Source organism: Pseudophryne corroboree, assembly GCF_028390025.1.
Source record: "Pseudophryne corroboree isolate aPseCor3 chromosome 3 unlocalized genomic scaffold, aPseCor3.hap2 SUPER_3_unloc_78, whole genome shotgun sequence".
Lineage (NCBI taxonomy): Eukaryota > Metazoa > Chordata > Amphibia > Anura > Myobatrachidae > Pseudophryne > Pseudophryne corroboree.
This window is the reverse complement of record NW_026967572.1, coordinates 72,324-90,327: the sequence shown is the minus strand read 5'-3', so window position 1 is coordinate 90,327 and position 18,004 is coordinate 72,324. Positions and strand designations below refer to the sequence as shown.

The 18,004-nt window shown below is 46.1% G+C and overlaps 1 protein-coding gene across 1 annotated transcript; it reads right to left on the bottom strand.

Annotated features, from left to right (window-relative positions):
- Positions 1-5,914: 5,914 nt before the first annotated feature.
- On the bottom strand, positions 5,915-16,346 carry LOC134984731 (gastrula zinc finger protein XlCGF57.1-like). Its single transcript, XM_063950235.1, has 4 exons — positions 16,274-16,346; positions 14,822-14,956; positions 14,248-14,382; positions 5,915-7,485 (listed from the first exon to the last, which is right to left on the bottom strand). Exons 1-4 carry the CDS (start codon positions 16,344-16,346, stop codon positions 6,056-6,058), a joined length of 1,773 nt encoding a protein of 590 aa, XP_063806305.1. The 3' UTR covers positions 5,915-6,055.
- Positions 16,347-18,004: the final 1,658 nt, after the last annotated feature.

Genomic DNA, 18,004 nt, shown 5'->3' with positions numbered 1-18,004 from the left:
TGGCTCTTACTATTGAAAGAAACCCATCATACTGCCATCACTCCGGTGAAATGGCAAAGACAACCCTGGATATCAACCCAGGTAAGCCGAATGCGGAGAAAAACGCATTTAACCCCTTTTCTACCTCTACGTGCTGGAGCTCCCTTCGTAAGTAGAAATCTTTTCTTTTTTTCTTCTTTTTTTTAGGGACAGCAGGACAATGTCCTAAACCTGACGCAACTCTGGTATGGTGTCGCGTACTACCTCCCTTTCCAGAGGGGAATCGGTAAGATCTATTCAAAAAATCAGTGAGGGGAATCATCTGTAACTCCAGCATGACCCCCTTTAGAATCCATTATTAACTCACAGGTCCAAGGCCATTCTCAGACTGACTAAAGAGTAGTAGATGAGTTCCCACCAGAGTGGGCTCCAGCCAGACAGACCCAGCAACCTGCGGTGGATGTGGTAGAAACAGAAAACGACATCTGCTTCTAGGAAACCTAACCAGGCTGCAGAACTCTTACCTTTTCACCATCCACAATCTGCACCGAAAGGGAAAAAAGAACGGTATAAAAACATCCCACAACAGAATGCGTCACCAACCGTTGTGAGGGAATCTAACTCACGAAGTTAGACCCACCAGTGGTATCCACTGAGATTGACTGGACTGAGGCCTCCCCACACAGTGGTACACCGTCCCAGGGAAACACTCCAGTAACTCTCGGAGTCAGCCTCAGCATTTCTTGTGCAGTCACAAGAAACATCCCCTCTCTCTATTTAGAGTAATACTATCGGATGCCTTTCCGAAAATACACACTCCCCCATGTGCATGTAATGCAAATAACTCCTGAGCATAGAAAATAAAATATCACTCAGCTTCCTGTGTACGATCCTGTGTGACAGAGCCCCGTGTCGACCAGGAGTTGACTTTCACAGTATTCAATCCGCAGCGGGAAAAGAATAAACATTCGGACTCCTTTCAGCTTGTCACGGCCGACCTAGAGCTTTATCAACAGAGTGACCAGCACATGAGAAATAATACTTTTACCTCAGCACTCATTATAAATCATAACGTAATACACAACTACACACACATCCTATATTATATATACAATGGCGGTTCTTGCCACGGGCAAGCAGGACTTTTGCCCGGGGCGCCGCCTTCCGGAGGGCACTGGCGCCATCCGGAGGGCGCCGCACCGTGGCAAGATCCGTCACTGCTGCCCGCTGTGTCCTCCGTCCGCCTCCGCTGCCCGCTGCCGTCCCCGTCCTCGGCGCCTCCTGTGAAGGGAACTAGAGGCTATGCGTCTAGTTTCCCTTCGTGGAGAGTAACTGCATAGCGTCTAGTTTCTCTTCGTGGAGAGGACCTTTTGCTGTGCGGTGCGCGATGACGTCATCGCGCACCGCTCAGCATTCAAGCGGCGCTTTCAATGTACAGGGGGCGTGACTCACCACGCCCCCTGTATTAGGCCACGCCCCTTTCCTGCCCGGGGCGCTCTGCGCCCTTGAACCGGCCCTGTATATATATATATATATATATATATATATATATATCATACATATAAGCGGATTGTCCGGAACCATAGGGTCCCTAGTGACATGTGTTCTGAATGTGTATGATCATGTACTGAAAAACCAGTTGTGGATCTGACAGGACAACGTATGGTCAACAGAAAAACTAATAATCGTTGACAGCAGGGAGTAGTAACCAGGCAAAATAACATTCTGGTGATCCCGAGAGGTCCGTGGGAAGTATACATATATAACACTCCCCCACACATACTACCATATCTGTGCTCCAGCTACAGGCCCAAGGAACCATACGATACATATACATATATATATAGGTATAAGGCAGTTACAGTATGTTAATTTACACCCAGTAATAAGAGTTGGTGCCGACAGGGTCACCCACCTACTACTGTGTCTCCCCTACAGTGATTACTTTTGCAAAGCAAAAAACTACCGACCTGCTGACACTGCATCTACTGCAACAAGCAACAACAGGCGTCAGCGACGCCGACAGCGATCCCCTAACTTTGTGACAGAGTTCTCATGCCTGTCGACATATGTCGACTAAAAAGCTATAGTGGGAATGTCTGACCAGGGAACACACAGGGATACATTCACAACACACAGTATTACAAGCCCATTTATCTAACAAAGTGTTATATTGTCAATATAGCACTAAACACTGTGCCCCCCCACATTTGTACTGTTTTCACTGTTATGGCGGGGACATGGAGAAAAATGGTGCTGAAAGTGTTATGAGGGCTAAGCTTCAGCCCGCTAGTAATACAGCGTTTTTTATGCCAGCGGGGGTCCCTATACAGTGTCCACACACTGTATATCGTGTAGCCACCCTTAAAAAAAGGTATAAACCGCTGCCCAGGGTGCCCCCCCTGCGCCCTGCACCCATGTACAAGCCGTCGGCGTGGGAGTAATGGCGCGCAGTGCGCTGCTTCATACCGGCGGGGGTCTGGGATCCGGCGCCCAGGTATCGAATAAGCTTTTTTATGCCAGATTTAGAACATCAGTAACCTGCTGCCAAGGGCGCTCCCCCCCAGCGCCCTGTGAGTGCTGTTGGTGTGTGGGAGCATGGAGCGCAGCGATACCGCTGTGCTGTACCTCCGTTACTGAAGTCTTCTGCCGTCACTGAAGTCTTCTGTATACTCACCTGGCTTCTTTCTTCTGGCTTCTGTGAGGGGGATGATGGCCCGGCTCAGGGAACAAGCAGCTAGGCGCACCAAGTGATTGAACCCTCTGGAGCTAATGGTGGCAAGTAGCCTAATAAGCAGAGCCCTTAACTAAGAAGAAGTAGGTCTGACTTCTCTCCCCTCACTCCCACGATGCAGGGAGCCTGTATCCAGCTGGTCTCCCGGAAAATAAAAAAGCCTAACATAAAGTCTTTTTCCAGAGAAACTCAGTAGAGCTCCCCTAGTGTGTGTCCAGTCTCTCCTGGGCACAGAATCTAACTGAGGTCTGGAGGAGGGGCATAGAGGGAGGAGCCAGTTCACACCCAGTAAAAGTCTTATAGTGTGCCCATGTCTCCTGTGGATCCCGTCTATACCCCATGGTCCTTACGGAGTCCCAAGCATCCTCTAGGACGTTTGAGAAATATTGTGGCTACATTTTATCTGGTTATTATTGGCATAACTGTTTTTATTGTGTTGAACTCTAATAAATATTAGAAATATTTTTATTTATATACCATCAGCGCTCTTTTATGTCTCTATTGAAACTTAAACAATCTATATCGTCTAAGGCATCCAGTTGCCGCATAGGAGCTGCTATCTAATAATCAATATATTTGGTGCTCATTTAATACATGTAACATTGCATTAGTGCCTGATTTAGCTAGGTAAATATATCTTGCATTTTGTCACCTCACTGACGTGACAGGCTCAGCTGTCAGTCATGCAGCCCCACTGCGCCCACTCTCTCCGTACTCATACACACATGCCTTTCTGGGAGTGTCTCGTCCTGGCTGTCAGTCATGCAGCCCCACTGCGCCCACTCTCTCCGTACTCATACATACATGCCTTTCTGGGAGTGTCTCGTCCTGGTTGTCAGTGAGACAGTGTCTCTGGCACAGCTGTGTAATCATGATGTGAGTGTGTGTGCTGAGTAGTGAGTACTGCTAGCAGCAAGTCTCACCGCTTAACTGCAGTGTAGCAGTGGGGTGTGGGGGGGAGGGGAGAAGGGGGTTGCTACACCAAGGAGACAAGGAATGGAGTAGTTGGATGGGACTCACACAGCAGGTGGTGAAAAGCTTAAAAAGGAGGAGTGATTGGAAGGGGAAGGAACTGGTAGGTTCAGAAGGGATTAGTGAGGGTAAGAACTCTCAAGGGAAATTGGAGTGGGATCCCACAGGTACCAAACTGGGTAAAGAGCAGCTTTTAGGAAGGAAATTGGTGAGCCAGTCCCTGTGGTTCATGTGGGGTGGATCCCACTCCACACCCATGTGGGGTGGATCCTTGGACTCTCCAGTTCCTCAGGAGGCTGTGGATTCTTCTTGCCCACTACCTGGTGGTTCTGTGGCTATCTCAGGCCACCAACCTCCCAGATGCCAGGCCTCCAGATTAACATGAAATGGTCATGATGGTGATCCTGGGCTCTGTAGAGGAGGAGGTGGAACAAGCAAAGGAAAGTTGTGTCCCTTCTGAAGGGGCAATGGTGGACATTGTGAATGGTGAAGGGAAGGTTTTTGTGGGGGCGAAGAGGGAGTTATGCCATATATCCCAGAAGCATGGGTCCTCAGCCTATATGATGTGCCACCATTAATGTGGCTTCTGTCTTGTCCGGCCAAGCTTGATTTATGGGCTTTGTAATTTTTTTAAGCAGGATAAAGGCTGAGTTTTTTATTTCTGCAGTGGACTGGAATAAGCCCAGACAGTCCACTTCCATTATACCACCGGAATGTGACGGTCAGTGACCACCGTGCCATCACTTACCTGTATGCTTACATGAAACACAATGATGGAAAACTTACACGGTTTCTTTGCATCTTCTGGGGTCCACTCCGAGATTAGACATTATGGCGTAATTACTCAGACGGGAATATAAAACAGAATAAAAATAAAAGATTTAATGCAATAATTAGATGCAAACAAAAGCTTTTATTATGATATCATACAGAGGAGTATCCGCACCATATAGATGTAACATACAACAAACCACCGCAGATGTAACCCGGGTGACTCTAATGCACATGATAATGTACAGGGTATATATGGATAGGATCTTGTATCAGAAAACACTCAGCACTCCTTATCAAGATGAGTGTCTGCAACAAGTTAGGCAAACTAGAAGTGAAAACACGTTCCAATGGCCGCCATACTGTCGTGCAGCAATACAGATTGTGCAAACTGGTATTAGACATTCACATTTACACAAAGCACAAGATACAAAATAAACAGCAGAAAAAAGACCTAAGCATTTGGGATGTATTATTTAGGAAGTTAATAGAGGTACATTAATGAAAAGCGTGAGTAACAGTCATCAGTCTGCTTGTGAAGGTCTCTAGAGTGGAGGCCTCTTCGACTGTGCAAGGCAGTGAGTTCCATGGTCAGGGCTGCAAAGCTAAACGTTCGACCCATAAATGAATGACAGGAGATTCTTGGTACTGCTGGTAACAGTCCATCTGTAGAAGCAAGCAAGCAGGGCAGTAAGGAGGCAGAAGCTGCTTCTAGTACCTTGGACCATGTAATGTTGGTCTGGGAAGGTCAGTTAGCCAATAATGAAATAGATGTCATCTTACAGGCAGCCGGTGAAGGGAGTAGAGAATGGGTGTTAGGAGGCAGGAACGGGCTGGTTAGGTAACAGCTTGGCTGCTGCATTCTGTACTAGCTGCAAGCTCTGTAATTATTTTGCTGGGTGACCCAGGTAGATGGTATTGCAGTAGTCTATGAACTTCTGAGGGAATCAAGTGCTTGATTCTGGCTACGGTCCACAGATGGAAGAATGAGGATTTTTATGTGGCGGATACCTGATGTCTGTGTCAGCCACATACCAGGACAACACAAAGATTCAGCACATGTTCACTATTTTGCAATTCTGAACACCAAAGCATAAATCCAGATGGTTGGTAAAGCTGTAGTCTTGTCCTTTGTTGGTGAGCTTCTATTATGTTTCCCAAAGACTGAGTCACAGCCAACTGGCATCATCCACCCCTGGCGCTCAGCTAGACAACCATTTAGGATTGGTATTAGGTTCTCAGTACATGGAGCAAAAAGCAGGTCATCTGCATAACAGTGGTAGACCAGGCCATGACGTCTGATTATATCACCCAGTGGTAGCATGTATATTTTATAAAGCATAAGAGATAGGATTCACCCTTGAGGAACATTGCATGACAGTGATAATTATACTCCAGAAGATTTAAATGGTTCCGTACTTGGGTAATGTCTAATATGTTCAACAAGAGCGTATTGATTTCACGGCATGAAAACAGCTTCTCACCTGTGTGACTTCTCTGATTTGGAACAAGATTTGATTTATATGCAAAACATTTCCCACACACAGAACAGGAATATGGCTTCTCACCTGTGTGACTTCTCTCATGTCTATCAAGAGTTTATTTCCCACACCCAGAACAGGAATATGGCTTCTCACCTGTGTGACTTTTCTGATGTGTAACAAGAGCTGATTTCTGTGCGAAACATTTCCCACACTCAGAACAGGAAAATGGCTTCTCACCTGTGTGACTTCTCATATGACTAACAAGATGTGGTTTCGATGAAAAACATTTCCCACACTCAGAACAGGAAAATGGCCTCTCACCTGTGTGAGCATGCTGATGAATAACAAAATGTGATTTGTGTGCAAAACATTTCCCACACTCAGAACAGGAATACGGCTTCTCACCGGTGTGACTTCTCTGATGACTAACAAGATGTGATTTCGATGAAAAACATTTCCCACACTCAGAACAGGAATACGGCTTCTCACCTGTGTGAATTCTCTGATGTCTAACAAAATGTGATTTGTGTGCAAAACATTTCCCACACTCAGAACAGGAATATGGCTTCTCACCTGTGTGACTTCTCTGATGTGTAACAAGAGCTGATTTCTGTGCGAAACATTTCCCACACTCAGAACAGGAATACGGCTTCTCACCTGTGTGACTTCTCTGATGACTAACAAGATCTGGTTTCGATGAAAAACATTTCCCACACTCAGAACAGGAATACGGCTTTTCACCTGTGTGACTTCTCTGATGTATAACAAAATATGATTTGTGTGCAAAACATTTCCCACACTCAGAACAGGAATATGGCTTCTCACCTGTGTGACTTCTCTGATGTCTAACAAGAGCTGATTTCCGTGCAAAACATTTCCTACACTCAGAACAGGAATACGGCTTCTCACCTGTGTGACTTCTCTGATGACTAACAAGATGTGATTTCGATGAAAAACATTTCCCACACTCAGAACAGGAATATGGCATGTCACCTGTGTGACTTCTCTGATGTGTAACAAGAACTGATTTACATGTAAAACATTTCCCACACTCAGAACAGGAAAATGGCCTCTCACCTGTGTGAGCATTCTGATGAATAACAAAATGTGATCTCTGTGCAAAACATTTCCCACACTCAGAACAGGAATACGGCTTATCACCTGTGTGACGTCTCTGATGACTAACAAGATATGATTTAGATGTAAAACATTGCCCACACTCAGAACAGGAATACGGCTTCTTACCTGTATGACTTTTCTCATGTCTAACAAGATATGATTTAGATGTAAAACATTTCCCACACTCAGAACATGGAAATGGCCTCTCACCTGCCTTAGCTGGCTGATGAGTAATAAGCTTTGTGTTCTGTGTAAAACATTTGGCATCTACAGAACAGGGAAACACTGTATCTACTGTCAGAGCTGTAACAGATGCACCAATATCAGAGTGATCAGGAGAACATTTCCCAGGATCAGGGTTATCAGCTGATAGAGCTGGATGTATAATTGGGGTAATGGGATTATCTCCTGGAGAATCCTGTCTACTGTCAGTATATTTTATGTCACAATCCGGGGATAACATTAGATGTCCTGCTGAGATATTCCTGCTTGTGTGTCCATCTGCCGGAAATAAAATACATTAATATATATAATGAGTAGACAAGACCCAGGGTGTCACAGGATACAATATATAATGCTTTTATGTTTATTAAAAAACAAAAAAAGATAGGATGCTTAGACTGGAGCTTGATCAACACTGAACGCTCATGTGGAATTACTAGAGGTGACGTGGACGCTCACGTGGGATTACTAGAAGTGACGTGGGCGCTCACGTGGGATTACTAGAGGTGACGTGGACGCTCACGTGGGATTAATTAAGGTGACGTGGACGCTCACGTGGGATTACTAGAGATGACGTGGACGCTCACGTGGGATTACTAGAGGTGACGTGGACGCTCACATGGGATTACTAGAGGTGACGTGGACGCTCACGTGGGATTACTAGAGGTGACACGGGCGATCACGTGGGATTACTAGAGGTGACAGGGACAATCATGTGGGATTACTAGAGGTGACACGGATGCTCATGTGGGTTTACTAGAGGTGACAAGACGCTCATGTGGGATTACTAAAGGTGACACGGACGGTCATGTGGGATCACTAGAGGTGAAACGGATGCTCATGTGGGATTACTAGAGGTGACACGGACGCTCATGTGGGATCACTAGAGGTGACACGGACGCTTATGTGGGATCACTAGAGGTGACACGGACACTTATGTGGGATCACTAGAGGTGACACGGACCCTCATATGGGATCACTAGAGGTGACACGGACGCTCATGTGGGATCACTAGAGGTGACACGGACGCTCATGTGGGATTACTAGAGGTGACACGGACGCTCATGTGGGATTACTAGAGGTGACATGGACGCTCATGTGGGATTACTAGAGGTGACATGGATGCTCATGTGGGATTACTAGAGGTGATATGGACGCTCATGTGGGATTACTAGAGGTGACACAGACGCTCATGTGGGATTACTAGAGGTGACACAGACGCTCATGTGGGATTACTAGAGGTGACACAGACGCTCATGTGGGATTACTAGAGGTTACATGGACGCTCATGTGGGATTACTAGAGGTGACATGGACGCTCATGTGGGATTACTGGAGGTGAGATGGACGCTCATGTGGGATTACTAGAGGTGACATGGACGCTCATGTGGGATTACTAGAGGTGACATGGACGCTCATGTGGGATTACTAGAGGTTACATGGACGCTCATGTGGGATTACTAGAGGTGACATGGACGCTCATGTGGGATTACTGGAGGTGAGATGGACGCTCATGTAGGATTACTAGAGGAGACATGGACGCTTGTGTGGGATTACTAGAGGTGACATGGACGCTCATGTGGGATTACTAGAAGTGACATGGACGCTCATGTGGGATTACTACAGGTGACATGGGCTTTGCAATAATAAAACAGCAAAGAAGAGAAAGTGCTGTCCTGTTTGTGCACTAATAAATAATATATAACCTTTATTAAGTACAGTAAACTATGCAAGATAAATCAGTGATATATTAAACATAAAGGTAAATGTATAAAGGTGAATAAAGTTCTAAAGAAACAAGTGGTTTTTGTTGTTAAACAGCGGCATGTATATTATATTGGGTGATAACTGATTCAGTGCTGGTAATCCTGTTCAGTAAGAATATATTAATATATTACACCCATACGAGGACGGGCTAAATTACACATTTAATAATATTGTGGCAGAGTTTCCTCCAGCGGTAATCTCAATGTAACATCATACTGTATGTATAAACACTGTGTGGGGGGGATTCAGTTCATCGCAAAAACTCCCTGTCCAATTAGCAGCAAAAAGTTATTGGTGATAATTCTCCATAGGTTTTTTATTTTGCTCACAAATGTCTGCACACTGAGCAGTTGTGCGGTGTTAGGAGGAACTCGTTTATAAAGGCTTTTTAGAGGTTTCCTACTGTATTGTCTTACTGACCTATAGTTTCCTACTGTAATGTCTTACTGACCTATAGTTTCTTACTGTATTGTCTTACTGACCAATAGTTTCCTACTGTAATGTCTTACTGACCTATAGTTTCCTACTGTATTGTCTTACTGACCAATAGTTTCCTACTGTAATGTCTTACTGACCTATAGTTTCTTACTGTATTGTCTTACTGACCTATAGTTTCTTACTGTATTGTCTTACTGACCAATAGTTTCCTACTGTATTGTCTTACTGACCAATAGTTTCCTACTGTATTGTCTTACTGACCTATAGATTCTTACTGTGTCTTACTGACCTTTAGTTTCTAACTCTATTGTCTTACTGACCTATAGTTTCTTACTGTATTGTCTTACTGGCCTATAGTTTCCTACTGTATTGTCTTACTGACCTATAGTTTCCTACTGTATTGTCTTACTGACCAATAGTTTCCTACTGTAATGTCTTACTGACCTATAGTTTCTTACTGTATTGTCTTACTGGCCTATAGTTTCCTACTGTATTGTCTTACTGACCTATAGTTTCATACTGTATTGTCTTACTGACCAATAGTTTCCTACTGTAATGTCTTACTGACCTATAGTTTCTTACTGTATTGTCTTACTGACCTATAGTTTCTTACTGTATTGTCTTACTGACCAATAGTTTCCTACTGTATTGTCTTACTGACCTATAGATTCTTACTGTATTGTCTTACTGACCAATAGTTTCCTACTGTATTGTCTTACTGACCTATAGATTCTTACTGTGTCTTACTGACCTTTAGTTTCTAACTCTATTGTCTTACTGACCTATAGTTTCTTACTGTATTGTCTTACTGGCCTATAGTTTCCTACTGTATTGTCTTACTGACCTATAGTTTCTTACTCTATTGTCTTACTGACCTATAGTTTCCTACTGTATTGTCTTACTGACCTATAGATTCTTACTGTGTCTTACTGACCTTTAGTTTCTAACTGTATTGTCTTACTGACCTATAGTTTCTTACTGTATTGTCTTACTGGCCTATAGTTTCCTACTGTATTGTCTTACTGACCTATAGATTCTTACTGTATTGTCTTACTGACCTTTAGTTTCTAACTGTATTGTCTTACTGACCTATAGTTTCTTACTGTATTGTCTTACTGACCTATAGTTTTCTACTGTATTGTCTTACTGACCTATAGTTTCCTACTGTATTGCCTTACTGACCTATAGTTTCCTTCTGTATTACATAGTAACATAGTATCTAAGGTTTAAAAAAATAGGATTTTAATTACCTACCGGTAAATCCTTTTCTCGTAGTCCGTAGAGGATGCTGGTCCATATTAGTACCATGGGGTATAGACGGGTCCACTAGAAGCCATGAGCACTTTAAGAGTTTAATAGTGTGGGATGGCTCCTCCCTCTATGCCCCTCCTACCAGACTCTAGAAACTGTGCCCGGGGAGACAACATACTTCGAAAGAAGGAAATACACAGATAGTGGCAAGATTCATACCAGCTCACACAACAGGCAAATCCGGCCAACATGCCGGAAAATCAGCAACAGCTGAAACAGTACTGAAACAGTAAGCACAGAACTTACCTAGGAACCAGGCAGTACTGAACTATAAAACCAAAGCAGGAAAACAAACCACTGGGTGGGTGCCCAGCATCCTCTACGGGCTATGAGAAAAGGATTTACCGGTAGATAATTAAAATCCTATTTTCTCTTACATGCTAGAGGATGCTGGGGTCCATATTCGTACCATGGGGATGTACCAAAGCTCCCAGAACAGGAGGGAGAGCACGGAGGCTCCTGCAAAACTGCTTGACCAAACTTGAGGTCATCAGAGGCCAAAGTATCGAACTTGTAAACCTTAGCAAACATATTCGACCCAGACCAAGTAGCTGCTCAGCAAAGCTGTACAGATGAGACACCCCGGGCAGCCGCCCAGGAAGAGCCCACCTTACGAGTAGGGTGGACCTTTACAGATTTTGGACACGGAAATCCTGCTATAGAATATGCATGTAGGATGGTGAACCTGATCCAGCGTGAAATCGACTGCTTAGAAGCAGGACACCCAATTTTCTTGGGATCATAGAGGACAGAGTCAGTTTTCCTATGATGAGCCGTCCTCTTCACATAAATCTTCAAAGCCCTCACAACATCCAAGGCCTTTGAAGCAATTGAGGTGTCAGTAGCCACTGGCACCACAATAGGTTGGTTGATATGAAAAGCTGATACAACCTTAGGCAGGAACTGCGGACAAGTCCTGAGTTTCGCCCTATCTTCATGGAAGATCAGATAGGGACTTTTACAGGACAAAGCCCCCAATTCCGACACGCGTCGAGCGGAAGCTAAGGCCAACAAAGTGACCGCCTTCCATGTGAGAAACTTGATTTTAGCCTCCTGTAGAGGCTCAAACCAATCCGACTGCAGGAACTAATACCACACCAAGATCCCAGGATGCCATTGGTGCCACAAAGGGAAGCTGGATGTGCAGAACCTCTTCAAAAAGGTCTAAACTTCAGGGAGGACAGCCAATTGCTTTTGGAAGAAAATGGATAAAGCCGAGATCTGAACCTTGATAGATCCCAATCTCAGGCCCATATCCACACCTGCTTGCAGGAAAAGGAGCAAACATCCAAGTTGAAACACCACAGCAGGAAATTTCTTGGATACACCCCAAGACACATATTTTTTCCAAATTCGATGGTAATATTTAGACGTTACCCCATTCTTAGCCTGTATCAGGGTAGGAATCACCTCGCTTGGGATACCCTTCCGAGCTAAGATCTGGTGCTCAACCACCATGACATCAAACGTAGCCTTGGTAAGTCTTGATAGGCGAACAGCCCCTGCAGCAGCAGATCCTCCCGAAGAGGTAAGGGCTGTGGATCTTGCAGAAGATCCAGCAGATACGCGTACCAAGCCCTCCTTGGCCTGTCTGGAGCAATGAGGATTGCCAGAACCTTTGTTCTTCTTACAAGTTGAAGAACTCTTGGAATCAGAGGAAGTGGAGGGAACACATACACTGACGTTAACACCCACAGTGTTACCAGTGCGTCCACCGCCACTGCCTGCGGGTCTCTCGACCTGGAAAAGTACCTCCGCAGCTTCTTGTTGAGACAGGAGGCCATCATGGAACCCCCAACCAACCGGTTACCTCCTCGAACACCTCTGGGTGAAGGCCCCACTCTCCTGGATGGAGATATTGTCTGCTGAAGAAGTCTGCTTCCCATCTTTCTAATCCCGGAATGAAGATTGCTGACATCGCCACTGCGTGCCTTTCTGCCCAGAGGAGGATTCTTGACACCTTTGACATTGCAGCCCCGCTCTTCGTTCCGTCTTGTTGGTTTATGTAGGCCACTGTGGTCACGTTATCTGACTGCACCAGAACAGCTCAATCCTGTAGGTGTGCTGCTTGAAGAAGGCCATTGTACATGGCCCTTAGCTCCAGGATGTTTATTGGGAGAAGGGATTCTTGATACGACCACCTTCCTTGGAAGGTTTCTCCCTGAGCGACTGCTCCCCAACCTCTTAGACTTGCATCCGTGGTTAGAAGGATCCAGTCCTGAGCCCTGAACCTTCGGCCTTCAAGAAGGTGTGGTAGTTGTAGCCACCAGAGGAGTGAAATCCTGGCTTTGGTGACAGATGTATCCTCTGATGTATATGTAGGTGAGATCCCAACCACTGGTCCAAGAGATCCAGCTAAAGGAGCGAGCATTGAATCCTCCATACTGCAGAGCCTCGAAGGAGGCAACCATCTTCCCCAGAAGGTGGATGCACTAATGAACCGATACCCATGAAGGCTTCAAGACATCCCGGACCATTGTTTGAATCACTAGTGCTTTCTCCACCGGTAGAAACACCCTCTGCACCTCCGTGTTGAGGATCATTCCCAGGAAAGACAGCCTCCTTGTCAGCTCCAGATGAGACTTTGGAAGGTTCAGGATCCAACCGTGCTCCTTGAGCAGATGTGTTATGAGAGCATTGGATCTTAATAACTTCTCCCTGGATGTTGCCTTGAATAGGAGATCATCCAGATACGGAATTATGTTCACACCCTGCTTGCGGAGGAGAACCATCATCTCTGCCATCACCTTGGTAAAGACCCTCGGTTGAAACGGATAGTGAACATCTAACAGTGCAAACTTGAGATAAGCCTGATGCGGCGACCAAATGGGAATGTGGAGGTAAGGTTTCAAATACTTTAAGTTCAGAATTGGCCGTACAGAACCATCCGGCTTCGGTACCAAGAAGGTTCGAATAGTAACCCTTGTTCCACTGATGAGGCAGAACTGGAACAATGACCTCGGACACTACCAATTATCGGATAGCTTCCAGAAGAATTGCTCTGTCTGCCAGCAAAGCCCGTAAGCCTGATTTGAAGAAACGGTGAGGTGGGAGAGTTTGAAACTCCAGACTATACCCCCAGGACACCATATCCTATATCCAAGGGCCCAGGCCAGACGACACCCAGATGTGGCTGAAAAGCTGGAGTCTTGGTCCCACCTGACTTTCCTCCAGGCTGTGTGGTCCACCGTCATGCGGAGGACTTGTGGGTACCAGAAGCAGGCTTCTGGCCTTGGGAACCTGCGGGAGCAGGCATTTTTCCTTTAGCACGACCACCTCTAAAGAAGGTGTGAGGTTTGTTCTTTCTAGGCTTCGCGGGCCGAAAAGGACTGTGACGTGGCTGGTGTAAAAGGCTTCTTCATAGCCGGTGCAGCTGAGGGGAGAAAAGGAGACTTAACCGCAGTAGCTGTGGCAATCCACGCATCCAGCGCCTCCTCAAATAAAGCCTGACCTATGTGTGGTAAGCTCTCCACGCTTTCCCTGGATTCCGTGTCCGCAGACCATTGGCGCAGCCTGAGATCCCTTCGAGCCGAGACGGACATGGAGGAGATCCCCGCAGCCATGGAACCCAGGTCCTTCATGGAATCTACCAGAAACCATGCAGAATCCTGAATGTTACGTAAGAATAAATCAACATCACCTCTATCCATCGTAGTCAAGTCCTGCTGCAGAGTGATTGACCACCTGGCTATAGCTTTAGAAATCCATGCACAGGCAATAGTAGACCGCAGTATAGCCCCTGAAGCCGTATATATGGATTTGAGCGTAGCATCCACCTTGCGATCAGCCGGGTCCTTCAACGCGGTAGATCCCGGGACTGGTAAAACCAGTTATTTTGACAGCCTGGAAACAGAGGCGTCCACTATAGGTGGAGACTCCCATTTCTTTCTATCATCCTCTGGGAATGGAAAAGCAACCAAGACCCTTCTTAGGGATCTGTAATTTTTTCACTGGATTTTCCCAGGCCTTTTCAAATATAGCATTTCATTCCTTAGATGCTGGAAAGGTGAGAGGGGCCTTCTTACTGTCCGTGAAAAAGGCCTCCTCTACCTGCTCAGGAGGAGTGTCCGAAATACGCAACACATCCCGCACGGCCTCAATCTTCAACTGCACCCCCTTAGCAAGTGATGCCGTCCCCCACGATACATCCCCGTCACCGTCTGCAGTGTCAGAATCGGTGTCCGTGTCATCCTGCGTAATCTTGGCAAGCGCACGTTTGTGAGAATGTACCGCAGGGGACCCTGAGGGAGCAGTATCAGACCATACAACCATAGAGGATTGCCATATCTGAGTGACATGTTCAGTTCTTGTAATCCTATCAGAAATCTGAGAAATAGTTCCCCTAAGAGAGGCTAACCACTCCGGTTCTCTAGCTGGGATCTGCGCTACAACAGTGCAATCCTGATTACATGGGATGGGATCTTCCTGAGAAGATTAATCCTCTGCAGCATATGAGAGAGTCTCTAGACATGTTTGCTGTTACACCCCACTCACCTCACATACACACAGGGGACTGGGCAGAGTCCCCCCCCCCAAGAATGGCAGAGACAGACAGAGATTGGAGCCAACTCACACAGCGCTATTACAGGTATAGGGAGACCCTTAATAGGTGACACAGTCTTACACAGCCTCCCCTCCCTTCTACAACCCCCTGGTACTGTACAGATAGCTGGAGTTGCACTGGAGGGACTGATCTTCCACTTGGCCTGAGGTTTTGTGTGCTGGCTGAGATCCGCAGACCCCGACAGGCTGGAATGGTCAGTGTAGGGTCAGGCGCTGGCTCGGGGCGCCCCTCACAGCGCCACACCTAGGTACCGCTGAGCCGTCCGGGAGCGAAGTTAATACTGCGCTCCTACCCTGTAGCCGCCATCTTCACACCAACTCCCTGCTTGTTAGGGGGGCAGTGACTCACTCGCCACCCTTCACATCTGCAAGGGGGTGGCGGCATGCTGCTGGGGTGAGCGTTCCCCTGTGGCGGGGAGCTATCTATCCCCTCTGGAGCTCAGTGTCCAGTCAGCGGAGACAGTGGCTCAGACCCCGCAGGGCGGACCCTTCCCCCCCATCCCCCTCAGTCCCTCGATGCAGGGAGACTGTTGCCAGCAGACTCCCTGTAAAATAATAACTCTAAGAAAAACTTTTACTAAGAAAGCTCTGTAGAGCTCCCCTAGCTGTGACCGGCTCCTCCGGGCACAATTTCTAAACTGAGTCTGGTAGGAGGGGCATAGAGGGAGGAGCCAGCCCACACTATTAAACTCTTAAAGTGCCAGTGGCTCCTGCTGGACCAGTCTATACCCCATGGTAGTAATATGGACCCCAGCATCCTCTAGGATGTAAGAGAAAAGACAATTTGTCCATCGAGTTCAACCTATTTGTGGTTTCCTGTGCAGTATTATTTTTGGACTAAATTTTGTCTGATGCTGATGTCAGCCGTTGTGTTTATTCCTTTTTTCTAATAACTATAGTGCGTGACTACATACCATAATCCTGGATATTCGTATCCATTAGGAATTTATCCAACCCATTCTTAAAAGTGTTGACTGAGTCCGCCATTATAACTCTCAGGCAGGGAATTCCAAACACGTATTGTCCTTACTGCGAAAAAAACATTTCCCCGCTTTGTGCGGAATCTTCTCTCCTCTAACCTAAGAAAGTGTCCACGTGTCCTCTGTGCTGATCTTACCAAACACAGGTCCCTCACAAGCTCTGTGTATTGTCCCCTTATATATTTGTAGATGTTGATCATGTCCCCTCTTAGGGCCTAATTCTGAGTTGATCGCAGCAGAAAGCTTGTTAGCATATGGGCAAAACCATGTGCACTGCAGGGGGGGGGGGGCAGATATAACATGTGCAGAAGGAGTTAGATTTGGATGGGGTGTATTAAAACTGAAATCTAAATTGCAGTGTAAAAATAAAGCAGCCAGTATTTACCCTGCACAGAAACTATATAACCCACCCAAATCTAACTCTCTCTGCACATGTTACATCTGCCCCACCTGCAGTGCACATGGTTTTGCCCAATTGCTAACAAACTTTCTGCTGCAATCAACTCAGAATTACCCCCTTAGTCTCCTCTTTCCAAGTGTAAACATGTCTAGTCTTGCAAGCATTTCCTCGTATTCCAGAGTCTCCATGCCCTTAATTAGTTTGGTCACCCACCTCTCAACCTTTTCTAACTCCAGGATATCCTTTTTGTAGTCGCATGTGTGGTGCTGTGTCTAATTTTTTTTCACAGGTACCCCGGATCGACGGAGACTGTGGCAGTCGGCGGGTCAACATAGGTAAGTATGTATGTGTCGGCAGTTGTGTAATAAAGTTTTACTATCAAGGTGTGTGTCTCCTGTTTTTATTTGGGTATTTTTTTCCAGTAGAACTACAGGTACCAGCGGGCCTGTTTTTCTCCCGCATGCTGGTACGTGTGGTTCTCCAAGTACCAGCTTGCGGGGACTTGTAGTACTACTGGAAAAGACAATATTCTTTCACAATTCTCAAGGCTATCAGCCTACCATCCGCAGCCCTTGGATGGGGGGGGACAGCCTCGGGCTTCACCCCTGGCCCTTGGGTGGCTGGGGGGGGACCCCTTGATTGAAGGGGTCCCCACTCCCCCAGGGTACCCCGGCCAGGGGTGACTAGTTGGATATTTAATGCCACGGCCGCAGGGCACTGTATAAAAGTGACCCCCGGCTGTGGCATTATCTGTCCAGCTAGTGGAGCCGGATGCTGGTGTAAAAAATACGGGGGACCCCTACTCTTTTTGTCCCCCGTATTTTTTGCACCAGCACCAGGCGCAGAGCCCGGTGCTGGTTTTAAAAATACGGGGGATCCCCTGTCCAATTTTCCCCCGGATTTTTAGAACCAGGACCAGCTCGAAGAGCCCGAGGCTGGTTATGCTTTGGAGGGGGGACCCCATGCCATTTTTTTCCGGGATTTTACCATTCCATCTAAAAAAATAAAAAAATATTATTTTACAAAATATATAAATAATACTTGTGCCTCCAAAACAGACAAACCAATTACCTAATCCCTTCTAATATAAATAGATATGCTATCACCAAAAAAAAAAAAAACCACCAAAAAAAACATGTTTTACATTTTTTTTTATTAGTTTCATCCACCAAAGTGTGGCGGATTGAAATTGACGAATTTACTGTCTAAAAGCACTGTTGGCAAATTTCCAAACTTCAGTTGAATATACTTTTGTCGAATTGCAG

Bases quoted from the DNA above. Each gene is read 5' to 3' on its own strand.
- LOC134984731 (XM_063950235.1), bottom strand. From the start codon at position 16,346: ATGGCGGACTCAGTCAACACTTTTAAGAATGGGTTGGATAAATTCCTA. The intron at 14,383-14,821 runs GTAAGAAGGCCC...GGTTTCTGGTAG, and splicing joins GGAGGCCTTTTTCACGGACA to ATTCCATGAAGGACCTGGGT. The intron at 7,486-14,247 runs GTCAGGCTTTAT...AATATACTGACA, and splicing joins GGAGAGCTTACCACACATAG to GTAGACAGGATTCTCCAGGA.